The sequence below is a fragment of the Oreochromis niloticus genome, linkage group LG18 (assembly GCF_001858045.2).
Source record: "Oreochromis niloticus isolate F11D_XX linkage group LG18, O_niloticus_UMD_NMBU, whole genome shotgun sequence".
NCBI classification, from domain to species: Eukaryota; Metazoa; Chordata; class Actinopteri; order Cichliformes; family Cichlidae; genus Oreochromis; species Oreochromis niloticus.
This window is the reverse complement of record NC_031982.2, coordinates 27,012,722-27,035,255: the sequence shown is the minus strand read 5'-3', so window position 1 is coordinate 27,035,255 and position 22,534 is coordinate 27,012,722. Positions and strand designations below refer to the sequence as shown.

At 39.7% G+C, this 22,534-nt stretch overlaps 1 protein-coding gene across 1 annotated transcript in view; it reads left to right on the top strand.

The window, feature by feature from the left end:
* Positions 1 to 22,534, top strand: part of lig1 (ligase I, DNA, ATP-dependent) — a 66,052-nt gene that overhangs the window by 29,974 nt on the left and 13,544 nt on the right. Inside the window, exons 18-23 of the mRNA XM_019347486.2 lie at positions 2,904 to 2,999; positions 8,538 to 8,648; positions 11,304 to 11,375; positions 14,642 to 14,786; positions 15,359 to 15,441; positions 17,480 to 17,632. Of these exons, the coding sequence (XP_019203031.1) occupies positions 2,904 to 2,999; positions 8,538 to 8,648; positions 11,304 to 11,375; positions 14,642 to 14,786; positions 15,359 to 15,441; positions 17,480 to 17,632 (660 nt within the window). The remainder of the gene's footprint in view (positions 1 to 2,903; positions 3,000 to 8,537; positions 8,649 to 11,303; positions 11,376 to 14,641; positions 14,787 to 15,358; positions 15,442 to 17,479; positions 17,633 to 22,534) is intronic.

Sequence of the window (22,534 nt, the reverse complement as noted above, 5' to 3'; positions counted from 1 at the left end):
GCCAACAGAAAGTCAGCTTTGCTCTGTATGACAACTGAAGAAAAAAAACTGTAAATGAGCAAAATAATTAGATGTCCCTGTCTGAAGGTTAAAAAATAGACAAAATCTGCAGATATCCTAGGTAGTTAATATGAAAAATGGGGATTAAACACATGTAATGGTTAGAAAAGAAATGAGCTGAATAGAAGAGATGTCACAAGGACAAAAAAGACTAAAGAAAAATGTTAAAAGTGGACAGTTGTTGTGCTAATGTTCATTTCTCTGAGTATTAATGAGCAAAAGTTCCAATTAGTTTGTGAAATATCACTTTGAGTTTGAATCACTAAATTTATTTAAAGCTCATAATGTCAGTGTGAACAGACATGCAATAGCTAAATGAGCGTATGGAAAAAGTGACTGTTAACTTGGAAGCATGTGACTTAAGCCACACATGTCCCCACATACACTTGAAAAGAGAACAGACTACACCTGCACACAAGACAGAAAACCCAAAGGGAACATTTATACAGAGAGAGGGAGCGAGATCAGCCTGACGATGAGCTGACCCAACAGTGTGTGTAACAATGGCTTGTTTGTCATCATTGCACTCGACACAGTATGGGAAACTTCAAGACACAAGGAGCGACGGTGTTTCTCTCTCACCTACGTTAAGATCTTGTCTGTCACTGGACTAACTCAGTTAGCTGATTGGCAAATGCAGTGAAAATAAGTTTATTACCAGAACAAATTTTCCAGCAGAAATGGTAAACCCACTGTGGTTCATTTCCCTTGGTAGTAGTACCAGTCAGAAAAACAGGCAGTGTTTTGCTCCCTAGGATATTAGAGCCATTTAGCAGTCGCCCAGTAGTACAACACAAAGGCTTTTTATTTATCTTTATTTGGCGTGTTTAACAACACAGCAGCAGTACACTCATGGATACAGCCTGGTCTGTACTCTGTGTATGGCTTATTTAGTCACAAATACAAAGCGGTACTGGTACAGATGAAATGTTCTACAGTTTTACTCCATGTTTATGCACGCTACTGCCACCTCAAGGCCAACTTTACCCAGCGTTCCAGCTAAAAAGTCTGACTGGGAAGTCAGAATTTATGACTTTGTACTTCAAATGGAATGCAGCATTAGTTTCTTAAAGGGGAACTATTAGGCTTTTCCTTATTTTCTGAAATATGCATACTGTTACACTGGTAGATTTTCATGTTAAACATGGGCAAATTTTCAAATAATGAGCTCAGTGTATGCACAAGTAATCCCTGTGAGCCTAAAGCTCAGGCTTCAGATTCTTCTAAATGCTCTATCTCAAACAGTTTAGTCTGCTTTTGACTCTGTTTGATGTTAGTGGATCTCCCTATATCTCATATCAGGCACACAGCTATAGCTGTGAGTACAGGAGCCCCAGAAGAAAGTTGGCTTAAAGGGAGAGGAGCTAAAACGGCTTGTTTCATACGCTGGATTAACTGAGCGGCTGCACCTAAACAAAGGATAAAATAAATGAAGAATATTTTGAACTGTGAATCAGCTAAAATATAAATATGAAGCTACAACTTAATATATTTTCTCTTTTAGATGTATGCATCATCTTTTTTTCTTTGTTTTACGTAACACTTGAATCAAACTAGACTGTCTTGCATTAGCAGAGGAGCAGCTGCTAACTTTTTCCACATAAGATGTGTTTATGCACATTATGCAGTGAACTGCAGATAACCCGTGTATTGGAAGAATTAAGAGCCTAATAGACAATTACTGTAGTTTTGTATATGAAGCACAATACAATAATAAAAGTAAAACACAAGCCATTATGTTGCATATGTAGACAGCTGGATTGATTAAGCTAAGGTGTTTATCCTGTTGCATGAGATGGACTGCTGAAACACATTATGTGTCAGCGTAGCTATATTGTGATTTTCTGCCATTTACTTGCTCATTTGGACATTTCGGTGGGCTGACAGTTAATCCATTAATCTAGAAAATAATTGGGAGACTAATTGTTTGTTGAAGCCTCAGTTTAATGATGACCCCTAAAACCTTCTCCTCTGAGTGACCATAAATGTTGTCAGCTGTATGTTCCGTCAGAATACATATTTACATAAAGATAGTCATTAGTCTGGAAGACTGAACCGATTACCGGAATAGATCAACAGAAAATTGGTGCTAATTGGTCAGGGATCCATCCTGTGTGCATGTATGTATTGATAATGCTTGCATGATTTCATAATCTTACTGTGTGGGTAGTTGCTCTCTTCATTTCCAGGTCTTATTTCTTCTTTCTGTCCCCAAAGCTCCCACTTAATTGGCCAAAAGGAGTATTTGAATTTTAAGTAATATCAACTAAATCTCGGTGAACTGGTCTTACTAAATGAATTGAAGGTAATTTTAAATGATTTGGAATCGGTAAAATCTGACTGTGAATGTTATCGTGTCTATCTTTGTGTATTTAGTGAGCTGCCTGTCCCAGTCAGAACACTTTTGCACAAGAGATTTTAAATGTATCTTCTGCATAAAGGAGGATAAATGTAGCAGGCACCTCATGTGTAGACTGAATGTTTTTCTTTAAATATCCTGTTGAACAACATAAGTTATGATTTTATAATTGCCCGAATACGTTTGTCCTATCTGACACTTCAACTATTATAGTGTTATCTTGGCATAATAAAAGCCGGTAATGAATTCCACCTACACATGTATCTCCTGTGGTTAGTTGTTAATAACAATAGCTGTTGTTCTTCCTCCTTGAGGTCCATGAATTCTTTACAAGTCGATCCATCTGTATCTGTATGCAACATCACAAGTCTCTTTTTGTTGATGTTGTTATTGTTGTTGTAATTTTACATGTTTTAACCAACACATAAATCATGCTGTTTTGTGTTTATCTATTTTATTGTGACTTTTTTGTTTTCCTCTACAGATTCACATTTTGGAGAGTGGCGAGGTTCGAATATTCAGCCGCAACCAGGAAGACAACACCAGCAAATACCCAGATATCATCTCCCGCATTCCCAAGGTAAAACACTTCGACACCGCAGCTCAGCCCTTTGGGAGAGAGGAGAGTGTGATTGTCAAATGAGGCCTTTTACAGCATAGCGGATAACAGCTGAACACATTTATCCTGCTCACTGCCTCGTCACTTTGGTTCTTCTTCTCGCCTATCTCTCATCTGTCTCGTTTCCATGTGCATACTTCTCCTTTCTGCCTTAGATTTGTCACAGTTGGAAACACCTGTTCAGTTTATTTGTTCTTTCCTGTCCTTACACTCCCTGCAATCACTGAGAGCTGCTGCTGGCCATTAGATTTCTTTTTTTGCTTTAAAACTACTGAGTTGTCCACTCAGGATGGGAATTTTAACCAGCTTGTCATCTCTCTAATAGATGTCAAAAACACACGTTGTTGCAGTTTTACCTTTAAATTTCAGCCGTGGGAAGGCTTGCCAAATTAGTGAGGATCTGCTTGCGTGGGGAGTGAGGAAAAAGAGCACCACTACCTGAAACTTTGGCAGTTGGCCTGAGGTTATCTGAGCGTGCTCACTGCTTCAGTGCCTGCTGAGTGTGTTTTTCTGCTGTAGTAAGGAACTGCAGTCAAGTACCAAATGAATCTACATCAGTTTGCACTCTGCTCTCGTTTATTTTGTTTTCGAGCCTTTTGTTGGATGCACAGCTATTGTTGAAACGTCATTGACATTAAAATAAATTCCCATCTGGTCTGTGCTAATTAGAGCAGATTATCGAATCAGATGAATTCTCAGAATAGACGTGTAATATTTCTATGTGCAAGAATTTATTAAGATATTATTAATTACTAGAGCTTGTTAGTGGAAACAGGTGGTGTTTCTCACAACAAATTCAGGGAAAAAAAATGGCACCACAACACCGGTAGCAAGAAAGCAAAAGAATCACATCATGTCATAATTTTGGTAAATTTCAGTTTAAGTATTTTAGTTTTGCAGGTCAGACTTGACCTTTTGTAGAGTTCACACTTTGTTTCCTCATGTTGCAAGGTATTTTGTGGTGTCAAGGTTGTCATTAATTAGATCCCAGACGTGTTTTGTTGACTTCAAGGTGAGAATGCGAAGATGCAGACCTGAAGGTTGCAGTTGCAGGTCAAACATGCAACTAATTTTCCAGTGTATGACTCACGATGGTTCACAGAGGTCATGTTCCCTCCGGACGTCAGTACAGTCAGCCGTTAATTGTTCCAACCTGTGAACATATCATCAGGGAATAACCACCCCCCCAAATCTAATCAGTGTCTTGTGTTAAACTGATTGGCTCTTTATGTGCGGCTGTGTTTTGTTTTTAAATGCCTCTCTGAGTTCATCCCCGACTAAATCTGTGCTGCTTGAGTTTAGTTTCACTTCTACATTTTATCTATAAGAAGATATTTATAACATTTATCAATGATAATATCTTATTCTTTACTATTTCGCTGATAGAATCAAAATTTGTTTGCTCTAGAGGAGAAAAAACTGGACCGAAGGAGGTTTTTAACCCTTCAGCCACAGAAAGCTGATGGGGTATTATCATCACTCCACGTCATGGGTGGTGTGGACACCAAGTTTGTTATCATGATTACTCAAGAACGAGATGACTTTGGATTTTAAAATTGATACCATAGTTCCATCTGCTCAAATCGCAGTGACCTCGACCTCAAGTTAATGGTCAGAGGGCAACTTTTCAGAAAATCTTTTAGGCTTTTCACATTTCTACCATAGGTGCATTTACTAGGAGCCTGAGGTCAGCACCAGCAGCCATTAGTATTTTTGAAGTTGATACAATGGGGTAGTAAAATTTTTGCTCAGCTTCAATTAAGCTCATTTGAGTAACTGAGTTTGACCATCTCCATTACGTTCATGCTGTTTATGCTTCTTAAAACATTTTCAGTGGTTTATCTGACTAATAGTATGACTTGCTTTGTTGTCCATAATATTGAAGAAGTTTGTGCTTCCTGATTCAAGTTCCTTATTCTTTTGTTCCACAGGTCTAACAAGCAGACGTGTTTGTCTGCATTGCATTTCTGCACTTTATAGTGAAAGCTCGCTAACATATCTGGCCTAGTGTCCCCATCTGGTCCAAGGATACAGCTTCTGACTCCAGAATTGTAGCATGGCGGTGTCCACAATGCTAAAGTTAAGGTTTTGAGAATGTGGAGCCAAAACCAATGGCTGATGTCACAGTGCCTTTACCCTCCAAACTCTATGGTCTGAACACAGTGTAGGAAAAAAAGCTGGTGTGTAACAGCGGTGTGCATAACCTCCACTTCCACAAGTTGGACAACATTGCTCAGCCTTGTGCACTCTTCAGACAACCATGTAAAATTCTGGTTTAAATGAAATAACAAGTTTGGAGGCATATGAGCTTGATGAACTGGACAGATTGGAACCAGTTTCCCAGTTCTCGATTCTCATCTCTACAATACTTCTTTCCCATCAACTGTTGGCTGCGTCTGCCAACAGTTGATAAATTGTTGATGTGCTTATACTTACTGACAGGTAGTTCTAACTTGGGACTTGTGGGGTGTAAATGGTTAAACAATAACAATATTTGTGTTATACGTTTCACTTAAGACCACCTAATTTACACTAACTTGTTTTATATAACTTCTTGATATCCTCTTTTACATTCAATGCTTTCCAACGACGGGGAACTCTCACGTCTTTGTGGGTTTAAGTCACAACTGATTAACTTCATCCTTATTCAAATGGTTGAAAGCTGGCTGAGAAACATTTGCATGATTTTCCTATCTTTCTCTTCTTTCATTCCCTTATATCTCCTTACTGTCAGTTTTCTAGGAGACCCTTTTCACTTCAGACAGTTTGACTCATCAAGCAGGAAACGCTTAGGTGGAACTAACATTAACGGCTGCTCTGGTCCATTAAGTAGTCGAGGAAGCCTTTCCAGTCGGTGTACAGTAACAAACCCCGGACCCAGCTCATCTAAGTGGCATAAAACCACCGTTAATGTTATCGATTATATATTATATTATTATGTGGTTTTCCTGTTTTGACATGTTATAATGTCAGCTATGAAAAAGATCTATAAAAGGTCTAAAAAAGCCAAAAAGAAAAGCTAGCAGACTGCTGTGAAAGAGCTTTAGGGATTAATTGTGTTATTTAAAATAAGATTTTTTTCACAATAAGATTAAAGTTATTTGACCTTGTTTAGTTTTAAGATTTTAGAGCTGTTCACACGGTGGTTACATGAACTAGCACACCTCTGCCACATGGGAGGAAAATAATATCTCTTTCCTCATCCTGCTGGACAGTAGCTTTTTGCCAACATGACTCAAATGATAGCTCATATCTCACCTCAGTCAATCTAACCCCTGTATCCCATCTTCTCTCATAACATCTGCACTCTAACTTTCCCTCACACTGACTTTCATCTTTCTGATATTTTCCTCCCTTTTTTTTTTAATAACTTTAAAAGCTACACGGATCTTTGTCTCTCACACTCACCTTATTGCTCTCTCCGTCCACTTCCTCATGTCTGCCTGTCTAATCATTCCCCGCCTTTCTTCTTCATTACGTCTTGATGATACTTGTTCAATTCTTCACTACTCCTGGCTCGCTCTCTTCTTTTTTTCCCCACCTCTCTTTCTCCACTCTTGTCTTATTCAGCCTCTCTTCCTCTCATCTTTTTTTAAGCTTTGATACTACCTGTCTGCAATTTCACCTTTCTGGTCTGCCTCTCTGCCACTTATACCCTTCTCCTCTCACTCCCTCTACACTTCTTACATATTTGCTCTCGCTCTCTCTTCATTGCCTGTCGACAATCTTGACTGGTGCCTTCTCTCACCTTTTTTTTGTTTTTGCCTTCGGTTCCTTCTCATCCCCGTCTCCCTTCTCACCATTTCTTTCGCACCATTTTTTTCCTCCTTCCTTTTAAAACATTTTCTTTAACTTTTTTTTTGGTTCCTTCCTCCCTTGCTCCTCTTCCTTCGCCTTGTTCTCTTTGCACTCCCCTTACCAGCATTTCTTGGATTATTTTCAGACTTTTTCTCCTTCGCTGTCTCTCACCTGTCTTTCTCACCATTATCGCCTCCTAAATTGCAAGAAGAAACAGACATAGTGTCAGATTTTGGCATCTTTGCTTGATTATTTGGATGACTCGAGATAGATTTGAGTGATGGCATTGCCTTTCTTTCTTTCTAAGTAATTTTCCTTTTTATGGGTTTGTGAAGTTAATGGTTCATAATTTAAGATACTGAATTTCTTGCGCTTTGAAAATGGCTCATGTTGGTTATGTGAAGTTTTTGTCTCAGAAATTGATTACTGATCATTAATGTGGCAGACAGTTAATTAAAGAAAATGCTTAAATAATCATTTACATTGCCTATCTTGACATTATGTTTTCGTGGCAGTGTATCTGTGTGTGCCAACACACTTGGTGAACACACTGACTGAGTTAAACTTCAAACTAACCCAGGTTGCCTGCATGGAGAAGATGGTTTGATTAGATTTTACAGCACCTTGCTGCATTATTTTGCATTTTAATAAGGGAAAACCAATTTTCCCCAAGCTACCACAGAGCCTTAATGTTTCAAATTGTGAATTAATATTAATACATTAATATTAATACAGATGCATTAATTAGTAATTAATTCATTACTAGCCTAATAACCTTATGAGGAGAACTGATTGTGTTTGATATTTCAGACTGTTTGCAAACAAGCTAAAGTGTCTGTTACGCTTAGCTTTGATTAGGTGTCTGATTACCTTTCAGATTTCCTTCGCTAATAAGTTCCCAGTCTGATTCAGATTAGAAATGTAGACATTTCGAGGTATCCTACAGGTCCCAAATTGACCAGGAAGTGAGGGATTAAAGCCTCACACACATGATTTGGTGGCTCAGCTAATTAGCAGCCGCTCAGTTTGCTCAGTTTGATCTTGGGATTCGGCTGTGATGGTCAATATAATCTGCCCATGAGCTAGACGGTTTATCCGCAGCTTAAACCCTATCAGTGTCTTCCTGCACAGGGAAATAACTGTCAGCTGCCAAAGCCTTTAGTTAATGCAGAAATGATAAACAACAAACTGCAGAATGTTTCTTGTGAAGCTTTTGACCAGACGTGGGCGTCCGACCAAAAGAGGGGGCGTGCTTAACAGTTTGGAAACTGTCTGAAAAGAAGAGGCTTCAGTTATCAGACATGACTGCTCAAGAGTAGCAATAAATGTAGGGCATAAAAAAATGTTAATGTGCTGTCTTCCAAAGCATTTGGCAACAAATTGGGGGCAGCTGCGGGTCCTGAAATGACCTGAACATGTCTTCAGTATGATTGCCTCTGTTCATGTCTTTGAAAAGCGCCAAGTTGAGTCTCATACAGAGTTTGAATGTCTGAGTTTGTCAGAAGATTGAAAGTCTCATTGAAGTAAATCCAGCAGTCTTCTGTTTGCTACAGCAGATGTTCCCTATATGCAGTCTGGCTTTTTTCCCCCCTTCATCTATAAAAAATCTTTCTCATCTTTCTCATCTCACTCTTGAGTGCAATCTTTTATCTTTTTATTTATCTATTTTTCTTTGTTGCTCTGTCATGGTTTTTCACGCAGGTGAAGAAGGACTCTGTTGTATCCTGTGTCCTGGACACTGAGGCAGTGGCCTGGGATCACGAGAAGAAACAGATCCAGCCCTTCCAGGTCCTCACCACTCGTAAGAGAAAGGTATGGACAGAGCGGGATGTAATAGGGGAGAGGAAAGGGAAATAAAATGGCTGTGGTGTCATAAAGGCAGAGAGTAGGAGATAATGAGAGGAGAAAGGAGGAGGAGTGAAAAGGTTGAAGAGAGAAAACAAGACAGAGATAAAGACTTGAAGGTAGAGTAGAGCGAGATAATAGTGTGAAATGATCCGGCAGACTGAGGGTGATGGACGGAGAAAAAGCAGACAGAACGAGGGGGAGACTGATAAGTAGGAGAAGGAAGAGTCAAATGGATTGAGAAGGGTGGTGGTGGTGGCTGAGATTGCAAATGTCAGCAAGGTGTTTATTCAGTTTTGATCAGACTAACGGCCTCTTTCCACTACACCAATCACATTAGTGTGAAACTGCTCTCTTTACTTTCTCTTTGTATGCATGATGCCATCCTTGTAAATTAGGAAAAGAGAAATGAGGAGGAAAATACAGAGAACATGGTGATGGAAATTGCTGAAAATGATTATCTTGATGACTTTTTCTTTTCCTTTTCATTTTTTTTTGGGGGGATACTGTTACTGCCACCATGAAACTATGATTATTTGTAATGACGGTTTGATGCACATACTGATTGTTTTGCCCTTCTGGCATTCTGTAACATCTCAACTGCTTCAATACCACAAGCACGCTTCCTGAAATGAAATATTTCTGCTGAGGAGATGAAACCCGATATGCACTAATTAAACATTATTAATGAGCAGAGAGGAAAGTAATGAGGGTGTGAAAAGAAGAATTAAAGAGAGAAATCCTTCAGGTTTAAAGATTGCGGTGTTTTTTTGTAATTTTTTTAAAACTTTTTTAGTCGTTGCTGTTTAATTCTTCCATCCAGTCATTATCAGATCACTCACAGAAGTTTGGAGAACTGAACCTGCCAGTCACACTTTACAAAATTATCTAATCTGACTATCTTATCTAACTAATAATTACCTGAAGGAAATGTTGATGAAGCTGAGTATGTATTTCATCATGAGCTTCTTATATGTTGGTGACAGATGTATGAAAGTTAGTTGCGGATGGAATTTGGCACAGATTTGATTTAGTGTCAGTTTGTACTTTAGTACTGACATAAATTGGTAGGTTGATAGATTACATAGTTAGTTGTTGTAGCTCATGCCTTTAAAAAATAAACCTTAAATCTTAAAAATCACCATGCTTAGGTTTGGAGGGGGTAATTTAGGCCACGTGGGCAAGTAGGCTTTCAGTACACTGATGTTAATGATCATGATGATTTAAAACAACAGTAGTTGGCTTGAGAATAAACTTAGGAGGCAAAGTTTGTTTGAAGAGTGTTTCATACTTAAAATAATCAGATGCCTTTAAGATCAGCTGTGGTATTGATGTTTTCTTTTCACGTATACAAACACATTTGAACAGTGGCTTTTAAACTCAATCAAGCATTTTTTTGACCTTATTTTGAGATGACTTAAGAATATTTACTTGGAAAGGTCATATTCATCTGAAATAAATAATGACTATTAGTGAAGTATCCCAAATAGGCAAACAGAGGCTTGTTATCAGAAGTCATCAGTTGAGTCCCAGTGGCACATTTTGTTAGTTAAGAGAAGTTTATCATGTTATCATGCTGACTGGTCAGCCTTTTCTAACTATGGTAGCACAGCTGAAACTGTTTCTGTTGTGCATCAGCCTCTGTGGGTTCAATTACAGTCCAAAAAAAGAATATTTTTATAAAAGTGGTCAGTGATTTTGTTTTAAGCCTGCCAAAAAACTGAAGATTTCATGCTGCCATGGGCACTGCTCCCTTCTCAAATTCGCACAGTCTAACCAGAATAGAAGGAGAACTGGGAGACCCATAATGCACAACTGAGGAAGAGTCTGTAGTCTGAGAAGCGGACACCTCGCAGGTCCACAATTGGCAGGTTCATTAAATGGTAGCCATCTGAGTCAGTCTGTGCTGCATTGCACTTGTTGGCATGTCACTGCCATTGCAGAAAACTGGGATTTTTTGAAATCAGGAGTTAAGAATGTGTATTGCTGTGATTGCATGGAAACAAATGCTCCTGAAATCTTCTCTGGAAAGCATTGCTTCGTTGTGCTACTAGTGGTCTAAAACTGCACAGGGGTATCCTTTTAAATTTTAATGATGCAACCTGATTTCATACATCACTAGTTTGAAACAAGCTAGTATCTAATAAAGAATGGTTTCACAGACAGAGTAATGGATTTGTAAATCGCTTGTGGAGCCTTATCCCCGGAATTCAACATTCCTTAGGTTCCATCAGGGGTGTGCTGGAAACCCAGTAATAAGGTCGAGTTGGGAAAGTAGAAACCAGCAGGAGTAAACAAGGAGTGGAATAAACAGGATGAGGTTCAAGAAAGGTGAGAGTAGGAGAAGGAGAAGCAGAAGAGGTGAGTGAAGTGAGCAGAGGAGCAGGAAGTAATAGGCTGAGAGAGGGCGAACACAACAGGGAGGTGTGATGCTGTTAAGAGGAAGACGGGAAGGCTGGGTGGTTAACTTTCAACATGAACAGGGAGAGAAATCAAAGAGCTCTTTGTAACAAGTCCCAAGGTTGGATGTAGCGATTTGTGAATAAGATGCGTCTATTTGCATATTTTTGTCAAAGGGAAAAATATTAAAATGTATCCATGTGTGTTGATGTCTCCCTGCAGGATGTGGATGCCTCGGAGATCAAAGTCCAAGTGTGTGTGTACGCCTTTGACCTCCTCTACCTCAATGGCGAGGTAAGGCCTAGTGATGATGATGAAAATCTTTCCCAGAGATCTCTTAAAACACTCCTGTTTTCTTTCTTTAAACCGCCGCGCGTGTTTATTGTTTGTGAGTACCCGTGTGCTCGTCGCCCGCCAAGTTGCCAGCATCGGCCCTGAATGCCAATGACGCTGCTTCTGGAGGCCGTAACTACATAATGATTGTAATGCTCATTGTAATTCCAACGGGGTGTGTGTGCGTGCGTGTGTGTGTGGGTAGGTGTGTGTCTGTCTGTCTGAGAGTGAGACGGTGCAGTTTGCAGGCTGTTTGTGTGTGTTGTGGGTGGTAACTGTGACTGAGTGTGGGATAGAGTATATGTTTCTATCCAAATAACGCTCAGTTTTTAAGCACATTTCTTAAGACTGCTAAAGAAAATCCTAATTACTGTTTCCATCTTCCGGTGCCATGTGAGTTTTCCCAAGTGGACAGAAACAAAATTATGTAATTAAAAGACCAATACTGTCTTCTTAAGTTGTCCCATTTCATTGCTACTTCCTCCTAATATGGCATTTATGCAAATGTGATGAATTAATTTTTCTCTGTATATGCATGCTTTGTCTTCTTTATGGCTGCTGCCCTTTATTTATTAATTTATTTTTTGTTTATCTCTCTCCTCGATTAATTGGAAACATCCAATTGCCTTTGCCCTATAGTCCTTGTCATTGCTAACGCTGTTGTTGTCCTGGGAGGGTTTTTTAATGCTATTCACACCAGCTACCTCCCCTGCTAAGGCCTGACCAACCAGCAAGAGCTATTAGTCAGCAGTAGCCACCACACAGGACACCAAGGTCATGTCCTTGGTGCTATTTTTTTTTAAATTATTTATCTACTTTAGGGACCTAATATTACACATACACTGCATATGCTCATTTTGTTGGGTTCATTTTTTTAAGACAAGAATATAAAAGGAGGGAAAATAAATAAATTTGTGGTTTTAACGCATTGGGGTAAACGGATTTGTATGACTCATACAAAGCTTCCTATGAGCACTGGCTGGCAGCCGTACAGCAAACTACTAGTTCAAGTCCAGCTTCATCTGTCTCATTATCCTTCGAGATTTCTCTCCCTTGGTGGATTTGAACTTGCTCTTTTTATAAATCGGTCTTGATTCCATGTAGTGACACAAGTCCTCCTGAGTTTGAACACAAAATACTGCCCAAACTTCAATTTATCACTGGCAACACAGCCTCCATAACTCTTGTGCAGAAAGGAGACAGAAGAACGGCACAGAGAATGAAAAAAAAAAAAACTTTGTAAAGAGTCACAGAAATTCTCTCTTTAGATAGATATAGAGAATTTTGTAGATATGGCAGATTGGCAGAGGTCAAGGAGCTGAGGTCAACTAGGCTAGAACTTCTCGCAATAATGGATATGAATGAATATGTTGTGTATTTACAGATGGGTATGTTCACTCTTACTGTAATACTGCAGCTATGGCACTTGGAATTTGAAAAGTACCAAAAAATAACTGTAATAATCTACAATTTGCTGATGAATTGTGTTGACCTGCATTTAAGTAAAATTCAAGAATGTTGTAAGGCTTTAACTTTTTTCACCTTCTGAAATTGGCATGCTAGAAAAAGTTTGAGAACCCCTGGTGTACATGATGAAATGATAGTGAATGTAGCACCAAACTTGGCTTCTTTTCTGCGCCCCCTCTTGCTCACTGCTATATATTCTTGCAAAATACCAGGTGCATGTCCGACAACCTCTATGCCAGAGCACACTTCAGCTTTGTATTAATGCATGTCACCGTGTCACAATATGCCAAAGTCCTATTTCAGAGCAATGACATGTATAAAGACAAGAGCATCATTAAGGATTGGCATTGCCTAGCTGTTGTGCCAAGCTACTGTCAGAGTGTATAAATCCATGTGCTGCCAACTACAGGCAATTGACACATGTCAAATGACAATATAGATGTAAAATTTACCTCAATTATAGTCAAAAAGACAAAAGTAGACATAATGTGAAGATGTTTAAAAAATGCAATTCCAGTCAAAATCTGAACTCCTAAGGGTATGATCCCCAGCAGCTTCCCACAATGTTTTGGGGTTTCTGGTCAGTCAGAAATTGCAGCAGTATTTCAGAGCTGCAACTAAGCTGAATAAAATGAAGCATAAAAAAAAAAACCTTGCAGTGTCATCATTAATTGATGAAACCTGCATCTGTTGACCTTTAGTGTATTGTCCTCTTGTCAATGCTGTATGTGGGTGCTTTGCTGCTTTAGCCAAGTGTTGTCTGACTTGTGATATTTAGAAGAATATGTGGCCTTTTCAGTTATTTTTAACGGATAAATTAAACTCTAGTAGATGGTTAGAATCATCCTCACAAAGAATGTGTGGAACGAAAGGTTGGCTGTGCTGCAGCGTCGCTTGCACCAAACTACTACCTAGAAATGTTGTGAACCAACTTTTGTAAAATAAAATGTAAAATGTAATAGGCTGTAATTATTTTTCATGCTCTTAATGCAAAAGCAGCAGCCTTTTGGTCTGCCAGTATGACATTTCCTTGTTTTCAGAGCTCCACCAATCTGTGCATAGACTCTTCTGTTTTCTGAGTTGCAATAATTTCAGTAAAAGCAGTGATTTTCAAATAAAGCTCACACCTGTCACCTCAGTTTTTTGTCAGTCAAATGAATTAAAATAAAAGTTGAATATCAGTGAAATTCCCCCCGACAAAATATAGTTGTTCAACTTCACTCCACATTTTTCCCTTCAACAGCCCGCTAGCAGCAGCCCTCCAGTTTCCTTACAGGTTGAGGAAAAATTGCAGTAAGCCTCTGTTTATCTCGTACAAGCTTCAATCGCCATTGATTGTGGAAAAGTGCATATATGTAAGTGTAAAAGAAAGTCGACACTGTAGCATAGAACAATCACCGAAGGTGTAATTGCAGAACGTTGCAGGCTGCGTCGGCCTCATTGTCTGCATACATTTCGAGTAAGGGTATAAATCGCGCATAAGACTGTGTGTTCTGCAGACTTAAGGCTGCTCGTGTGTGTGGCTGTGCGTGCACATGTATACGTGTGGGTGTTTGTATGTGTGCCCAAAGCTGCCGTGGCTGTGTGTCTGTGAGTATACTCTGAGACTGTGTGTTTGTGTATGAGTGGGTAGATGGTTGAGATGGCATTTCATCCTTGTCATCGCAAGGCTCCGAGCTATAGAGAGGAAATGGTTGTAATGATACAGTTTTGCCATTTGTAATTGTGTGTGTGTTTCTCTGTGTGTGTGTTGTGTTTAGTCCCTGGTGCGACAGCCATTGTGTCGGCGTCGGGCTCTACTGAGAGAAAGCTTCTCAGAGGTGGAGGGGGAGTTCGTGTTTGCCCGATCCATCGACTCCGACAACACCGACACCATCGCCGAGTTCCTGGAGCAATCTGTCCGAGGTGTGTGCGTGCGTATACGTGCCGGTTAGATGGAGACAGGCTTTCTAACTTGTTTTCCTTCCTGCTGTCTCTTTGTGTCTCATAACTTTTTGTGTGTGCACCGACTGTGTTCTTTTTTCCTCGCCTGCTGTCCCTGTGCGTCTTGAACCTTTTTGTGTGTGTGGGGGTGTGCTGTGCGAGAGATTCATTTCATTTGTGATTTTGTGCGAGGGCTTTGTGTGTAGTAGTCGTCCTTTCCCTGCATGCCGTCCCTTTGTTTGGCGTGTGTGTTTGTTGTGTTGTGTGTTTGCATAAGAGAGACAGGACTTGTTAGTTGTGTAATTGAATTTTCTTGCGTTGTCTGTCTGGCTCTGTTTACGAGGAAGCACATAGAGCTGTGTTTCCCGTGCGTCTCTTTGAGTTATACGCCTGTGTCCTTGTCCACTGGCTGTCTTTGTGTCCTCAACCTGCTTTTGTTTTGTGTATTTCAAAAGAAAACAAAGACCTTTTATGTATCTGAAAGATAATCTCTTAATTTCCTTTCTGCGTAGCAGGAATCGTGTGTTGGAGTATTAATCTGTTTGTGTGTTTAGACTCCTGCGAGGGCCTCATGGTGAAGACTCTAGAGAAGGATGCCACCTATGAAATTGCCAAGCGCTCTCATAATTGGCTCAAGGTGTGTGTGTGTATGTGTGGTGATGCACTTTGGTTTTGTTACCCATTATTCATTCACATTCACGTCACACACACACACTGCCTAACAACGGATGTGCACTTACCCTATCATAAAGTTATGACACAAACACACATATATTTAGAGTGACTATAGAAAGGCAATTCATTTTTTGCTTCTTGGTAGCTACATGGTGTGCTTGGAAAGCCCCAACATTTGCCAAGTAAAATTCCAAATCGTACTTTATTTAAAGGTAAAGCCTTCAAGGTCATCTTCTCTTGCACTCCCTGAAAGTCCCGTTCTTACCCTGAACCACAGACAAGCCCAAAACAAACAACTCACACAACTTCTTTGTCAAACTGACATGACTTTCAATCGTTGAATCAGTAATGGCGATGAGCGCTAAGACTCTGGCTACAACTCAAGCAATTTTTAAAGCTTTTCACTTGAAGAATCTGCAGTTTTTCAAGCCCACAGGTAATATGTCAGATGTAGAGTACAATCAGGAGCCTGCTCATTTGATATTTGATGTTTATTTTTGTTTTGTTAATTTGCTTATGCCATAGTGAAACAGCCATCATCTGTCTTTCCATAATTCAAAAGAGTCGCTGTTCCTCCTACTAAACCAGTCAAAATGTACTCAAACTGGAAACACAATGATCACCTAATTGGTCTTCATCCAAATAGTGCTGAAGGTCTCATACAGGCACTTTTCCATTTTCACAAAAACCACTATTTCTACTAGACTTTTGGTCAGAGTTTTGTGAAATTTCCAAACAATTATCTCCTAATGAGTCCAAGCTGTGCTCAAGGTCACTTTTGCCATTTTACAGGCACTTTTCCAGTTTCCTCACATAACCTTCATGCACACGATTTACACTTTTACCAAATTCTTACTCCTGATCTATTTAACAATATTTAATAAAGCTAACATAGCTTGATTTTGTTGAATTTTGCATATTCAAAAAAAACTTACAGAAATGCCAAATTATTTATTAGCACATGTTGCATACAGATGGAGATGAGCATGATCATAGATGAAGTGGTCATGTTGGTTGAGACCTTCATATTACTAATTATACTTTTACTATTATACTAATATCTATAATGACCAATGCCATGAGATGCTAATGAGGAAAAGGAGTTACTATGTCACTGATATTCACATGGATGTGACTTCATCTCTAATGGTGAGATTTTCAATCCCTAGCTCTGTTTAAGTGAGAAGATTAATCAGAAACATGAACTTTGCAGGAGCGTCTGTAAGCACTCAGCAAACCTAGACAGCCTTTGCTTACCAGATGTGCCTTCTTGAGACTTTTTTGAGACTTCCTTTTCTCCAAAATGATGGTCAAGTTTAATGAGCGCCATTTTTACACACCGGAGAAGATCCAGTATACGTCACAGAAGGGCAAGAAAAAGGGGAGGGAACGGGACTGAAAGAGGGTGATCTCGAAGCCTTTAACATCGAAGGTGGGCAGAGGTGCACGATGAGACAGCCTTGAAGGGAATATCTGCCGAGTCGAAATCACGTTTTTGATTTTCAGCTGCAGAGTTCAGAAATTTTTCATCCGTACCTCGTATTCTAATTACAGACATGTTTTTTTCTCAGGTTTCTGCTCAAAAATATAAACACAGATAAGTGTAACAGATTTTGAATTTGGGGGTTTTTCTGCACACCTCAGTTGATTACACTGTTGTTTAAAACAGTTTCATCCAAACTGAGTTTGAATTTCTGGAGGACATTTTTAAACTATCGGGTTTTCAACTAATTCACGCAGCATTCGAAAACTGTGACGGTTAATACTGTTTAAAAAAACAAAACACATGAACATACCCTCAGGCATTTAATTTATGCACAGATAATTGGTACCCTCTGGAGTCATAACTGATTACACTCATTTAACACTGATTTTTTTTGTTTTTTTTAAATTGCAGACATTTAAAGTCACACATTTTATTTGCCTGTGTTGAACGATGGCCAAAACTTGGGGTGATTTATACATAAATGTATTTCTCACATGCTGTTATCCTCCCCCAGTTGAAGAAGGACTACTTGGAGGGAGTTGGAGACACAGTGGACCTGTGTGTGATTGGGGCCTATCTGGGGAAAGGAAAAAGGACAGGCACCTATGGGGGCTTCCTGCTGGCTTGTTACGATGAAGAAAATGAAGAGTTCCAGTCCGTCTGCAAGGTGTGTGTGTGTGTGTGTGTGTGTGTGTGTGTTTTGTCTTATGTCTATGTAAAAAAAAACATAGACATAAGACTTTTTTTTTTTAAACAAGCAGCTCTATATATGCATAAAACAGTAAAGATTAAAAAAAAAACAGCTAGATGACAACATCCTCAATTTCCTTTCAGAAAAGTAGCACAAAGTTTATTTTCTCCCAGTCTGACTGTAAGGAATATCTGCGCTCTATAAACATCTTTGAATGGCCTTGCATTCCTGGCGTTCCACATTAAACGTCTCCAGAGACACTATTTTAATATTTTCATCCAGAACAAGTGTGTCAACATTTCCAGGCAGCTGTTGAGTCCTTCAGCTCAAAATGTTAATCAGTGTAATTAAATTTTGACCTGTGGCTTTTGATGCATGTAAACATGTGATGTGTGGGAGGATAGTGTTAAAAAGTCTTTAATAGTGCAGCTAATTTTCTGCTTAAAGATAATTAATTTTGACATATTTTATTGTTTGTCTTCTGTGCAATGCATATTTCACATCTTTGTATTAAGGTGCTGTAGAGTGTGGAGTGTTAATTAAGTGCGAAGGTTTTTCTGTGTGTATGTGTGCTGCTTTTGCCTCTTATGTGTGTGGGAGCTGTGTTTGTGAGTCTGTTTCGCGCTTTGAACTGTCGTGTTTCCCCTCAAGTCCGAGTTAGAGGAAAATCGTTGTGTCCACAAGTGTGGAGGTGTGACTGGATGCGTCTTGGAATAAGTGGTAAGCATATATTGGAACATGCGTGACCACTTCAGTGTGTGTAGTTGTACGTGTGTGAGATAATGACAGTGTGAACAAGTCAGAGTATGACTCCAGCACAGAGCATAAATTCAGCCTCTCCTCTGTCCTCTTAAAACCTTTCATCTCCATTTTTTTTCCGTCTCTATAACTTTTATGTCTTTATCCGGAGAAAAGGGATTTAGAGAGCAGCGAACACACACACACACACATTCTTTCTACAACATCTACTTACACACATTCACACCTGGGAGCTCATTGGTACAACCGCAGCGTTTACGCTTTTGGCCCATGAGCTGCTCCAGTGGAGCCGATGGAGGTTAAAGCGCCCGTTAAAGACCCACGTTAACTTTTCAGGCAATGCTGGTAGTTTTCTCTTTTTTAAACTATTTCATCTGTAAATAGATTTCATATTTGAGATCACTATCCTGAGTAAGTACAGCTCGGCAGATGTACAGTGGGGGAAATAATTATTTGATCCCCTGCTAAATTTGGAAGTTTGCTCTTTTGACAAGAAATGAACAGTTTGTAATGTTTATAGTTGTTTCATTTTAATGGGGCAAGAACATCAACCAAAAATCCAGAAAAAAATCAAGTAAAAGTTATAAATTGATTTGCATGTCACTGAGTGAAATAGGTGTTTTGTCCCCCAAGCAAAACATGATTTAGTACTTGGTGTTTGCCAGGAAAATCTAATTGATTCAGAGAAGGCGAGGGAGGAAGTGCTGTGGTCAGATGAAACCAAAATCGAACTCTGCCGTATTTGGAAGAAGAGAAATATTGAGTATGGTCCTGAGTATGAACATTGTCCTCACAGACAGGCACGGAGGTGGAAATGTTATGCTTTGGGGCTGTTATGCTGATAAGAGTACTGGACAGAGCCGTGTAAATCTTGGACGAGAAGATCTTTACTTCACCCAGAACACTGAAGATGGGTCGCGTAACAATGACCGGCATATCGCTTAACATATAGCTAAGGCAGCAAAGGAAGGAAAAGCACATTAAAGTCATGGAGTGACCTCTGCAAACCTCAATCCTATAGAAAATGTGTGGACAGAGCTGAGGCTTTGATTTGCCAAGCAACAGCCAAGAAACCGAAAACATTTATAGACTTTCTATAAAGAAGAATGGGCCAAAATCCCTCCAGAGATGTGTGTAAACCCACTGACTAACTACAAGAATCATCTTCCCACTGTGCTTTCCAACAAGGTTTTCTCCAAAAAGTACTGTTTTGTTTGGAAATCAAATGCTTATTTGAGTCAATGACGTGCAAATCAATTTATAACTTTTATGTAATGGGTTTTATTTTCTAGATTTTTGGTTGGTATTTTCTCTATTTATTAAAATGAAAAAAAATTAAAGGCCATTCATTTCTTTGTAAATTGAACAGTTACAAATTCAGCAGTGGGTGAAATAATTATTTCCCTTGCTGTGGATAACAAAAGATGGAGTGAAAATTGTAGAAGTCTGGTTTTTAGCTCTTCATTGATTTTTATATCAATCTTTTCTTTTGCTCGTGTTGATTTTATCTGTAGTGCTTGAAAATCCTTCATTTTTAGGAGATTTTTTTCAGTACATTGTGAGCAATTTTTAATTTTAGTTTTCCAGTTCAAAGATCCAAACTTAAAAAAATGCCGAATGAGCCACAGAGGTGACGGGTTTACAACTATCCTGTCAGCTTGGCCTGCAGCGTCCAGTCTTGCTTTTATTTTTTAGTCCCCCCAACTCTTACTCTCACTTGTCCAGAGTTTGGCCACTTTCAGATCAGATAAAATCTCCAACTGTGAAATCCACTTGCCCCCATTTTATTTGAGCTTATTTATGTGAAGAACAAACAATTACCTCTATAGCTTCTATTCCCAGAAGGAGAGGTACAACACACATTGTATGGGATATCGTGTCCGCGCGTGTCCTGGCTGAACAAACCTGTATTCACACCTTTGACCTGTGATGACATGCGTACAGCCCCGCCTGCACATATAGCTCCTCTCATCAATCAACCCTCAGTTCAATAGCTGCTCTTCACCAAGCCAAGCTGCGGGGCGGGGAATCTCGTGTTGGACCTCGTTCCTCTCCTTCAGGGAAGAGAAGTTACAAACGTAACTGTTCGTTCCCTTTCAGCTGATTCACTCCATACAACACATATAGTATGGGACATATATATACACCCCCGCAGAGCAGCCACTGAACTGGAGTTGGACCACCAGCATCTTAAGGACAGCATGAGCTGTAATGTACAAACAATAAAACCAAACAAAAGTGTGCGGTGATGCCCAACTAGCTGCTGTACAAACATCACCTACAGTTACGGCTTTAGAAAGAGCCTGTGAGTTTGCCCTGGTGGAATGAGCTCCTATACCCTGGGGCAAAGCGAGGCCCTTGGTGCTGTACGCCAGTGAGAGAGCTTCTGTAATCTGGTGGGACAACCTCTGTTTACACAGAGCTCTACCTCTGGCTAGATACGCAAAGCATGAGCTTGATGAATCCAGATGTGACGCGGAGAATCTGTTCTGCTTAGACAGCAGTGTTGCAGAGCCACCGACACCATGGTCTTGGGACAGGGCCAGATAAGCAGCCTGGGACGGCTCCATGTATCGTCCATAGTGACCGGTGATGATCACCGTTGTGCGAAGAGAAACGGTGAACCGTAGATTTCTGCTTTCCTTGCTTCTGTTTAGCATCCATACCAAAACGCAAAGCAAAGCACTGCACAGGAACACTCTAAATTGGCACTCTGCGGGCAAACTACACACCAACTGTGCGGTGGAAGCTAACACCAGCAGGGTCAGTTAAACTAACTTAAAGCAGTCAGACAACAGAGATAACTAGGAGTAGATAGTTATCTCAACTCAGCAGATATGTTTTTAGCGAGATGAAGAGCATAAGAACTGAGGAATGACTGTGATGACATGGGGTATATGTGCAGGCGGGGTGGTATGCATGCTATCACAGGTCATCCACCTTAAAGGCATGAATGCAGGTTTCTTCAGCCAGGACACACGGGGGTGTGATGTCCCATACTATATGTGCTGTACTGACTAAATTCTCTGAAAGGCAACTTGGCAGTTACAGTTTGTGCTTTTCTAAAGTCATGTTGGAGCATCACCTCCTCCATGCACAGTAACTTTAAAAATATTTTTAAAAATACACGGGGACAAACAGTCTTCAAAAGCCAGAGCCAAAAACTGTATAACTAAGTTGCAAGCTAACTGACTGATGTTTTGGCACTTTTTGGGCTACTTGTTATAAATCAGGCTTGGAAACATTTGGGATTTTGTAGGCAGTGTCATTCATTTTCCATTTCTATTCATGTTCACACATAAAACATGGGAAAGAAAGATGTAAGTGTTGCTGACACTCTCACAGACGTAAAGGCTTAACAAAGCCAATGTTTTCTGGACAGATGCCTTTTTTTTTTTTTTTTTTTTGTTGGGCATTAACAGTAAATTTCAGCAAAAGTTCTCAAAGACGAAGGGCATCATTTAAACCATGTTTACAGAGTAGGCCCTTCAGCTGACTGAGGCAGTCAGGCATTACTTTAGGTCACCTGTGTTTACAGGGCCTTTAGAAAGTCTTAAAATGACTTTAACAAGTACTAATAAAAAGCCCTAAAGATTATTAAACTGTCTTAAATTTTTTAGGTCACCATGAGAATTTTCACAACTCAGTGGCACTATTCTTGCCTCAAGTACACATTAGATCACATATGGCTGCATTGTTGACCTATTTTTAGGCTCCACTTCAGAAGGAAAGTAGCAAATCAATCAAATGACTCATTTAACTGTCTTTGGTGAACATAAATGCATTGATATCAGCCTAACCAACGCCAAGAGAAGTGGGGGTATTGCCAGTGTTGCAGCACCTCCAGTTGCAAAAGGCAAACTGGGGGTAAAATAAGTAAAAGTACTTTTTGTTTCCCCCTTATAAAAGCATCATGGTTAAATGACGGTACATACTGGACATCTCTAGAAGTGGTGCATTTTTCAAAATTAGCTATCAGCCAATACCTCGCACTAGCTAAATGTCCTCATGGACATTTATCGCCTAAACTTTTGAGCACCAAGTCACATTTGGAGTATTATAACCTGCACCCAGATGAAGGTCAGGCTTTGGCTTACAAGCTGCCGCTGTGCAGTTTAA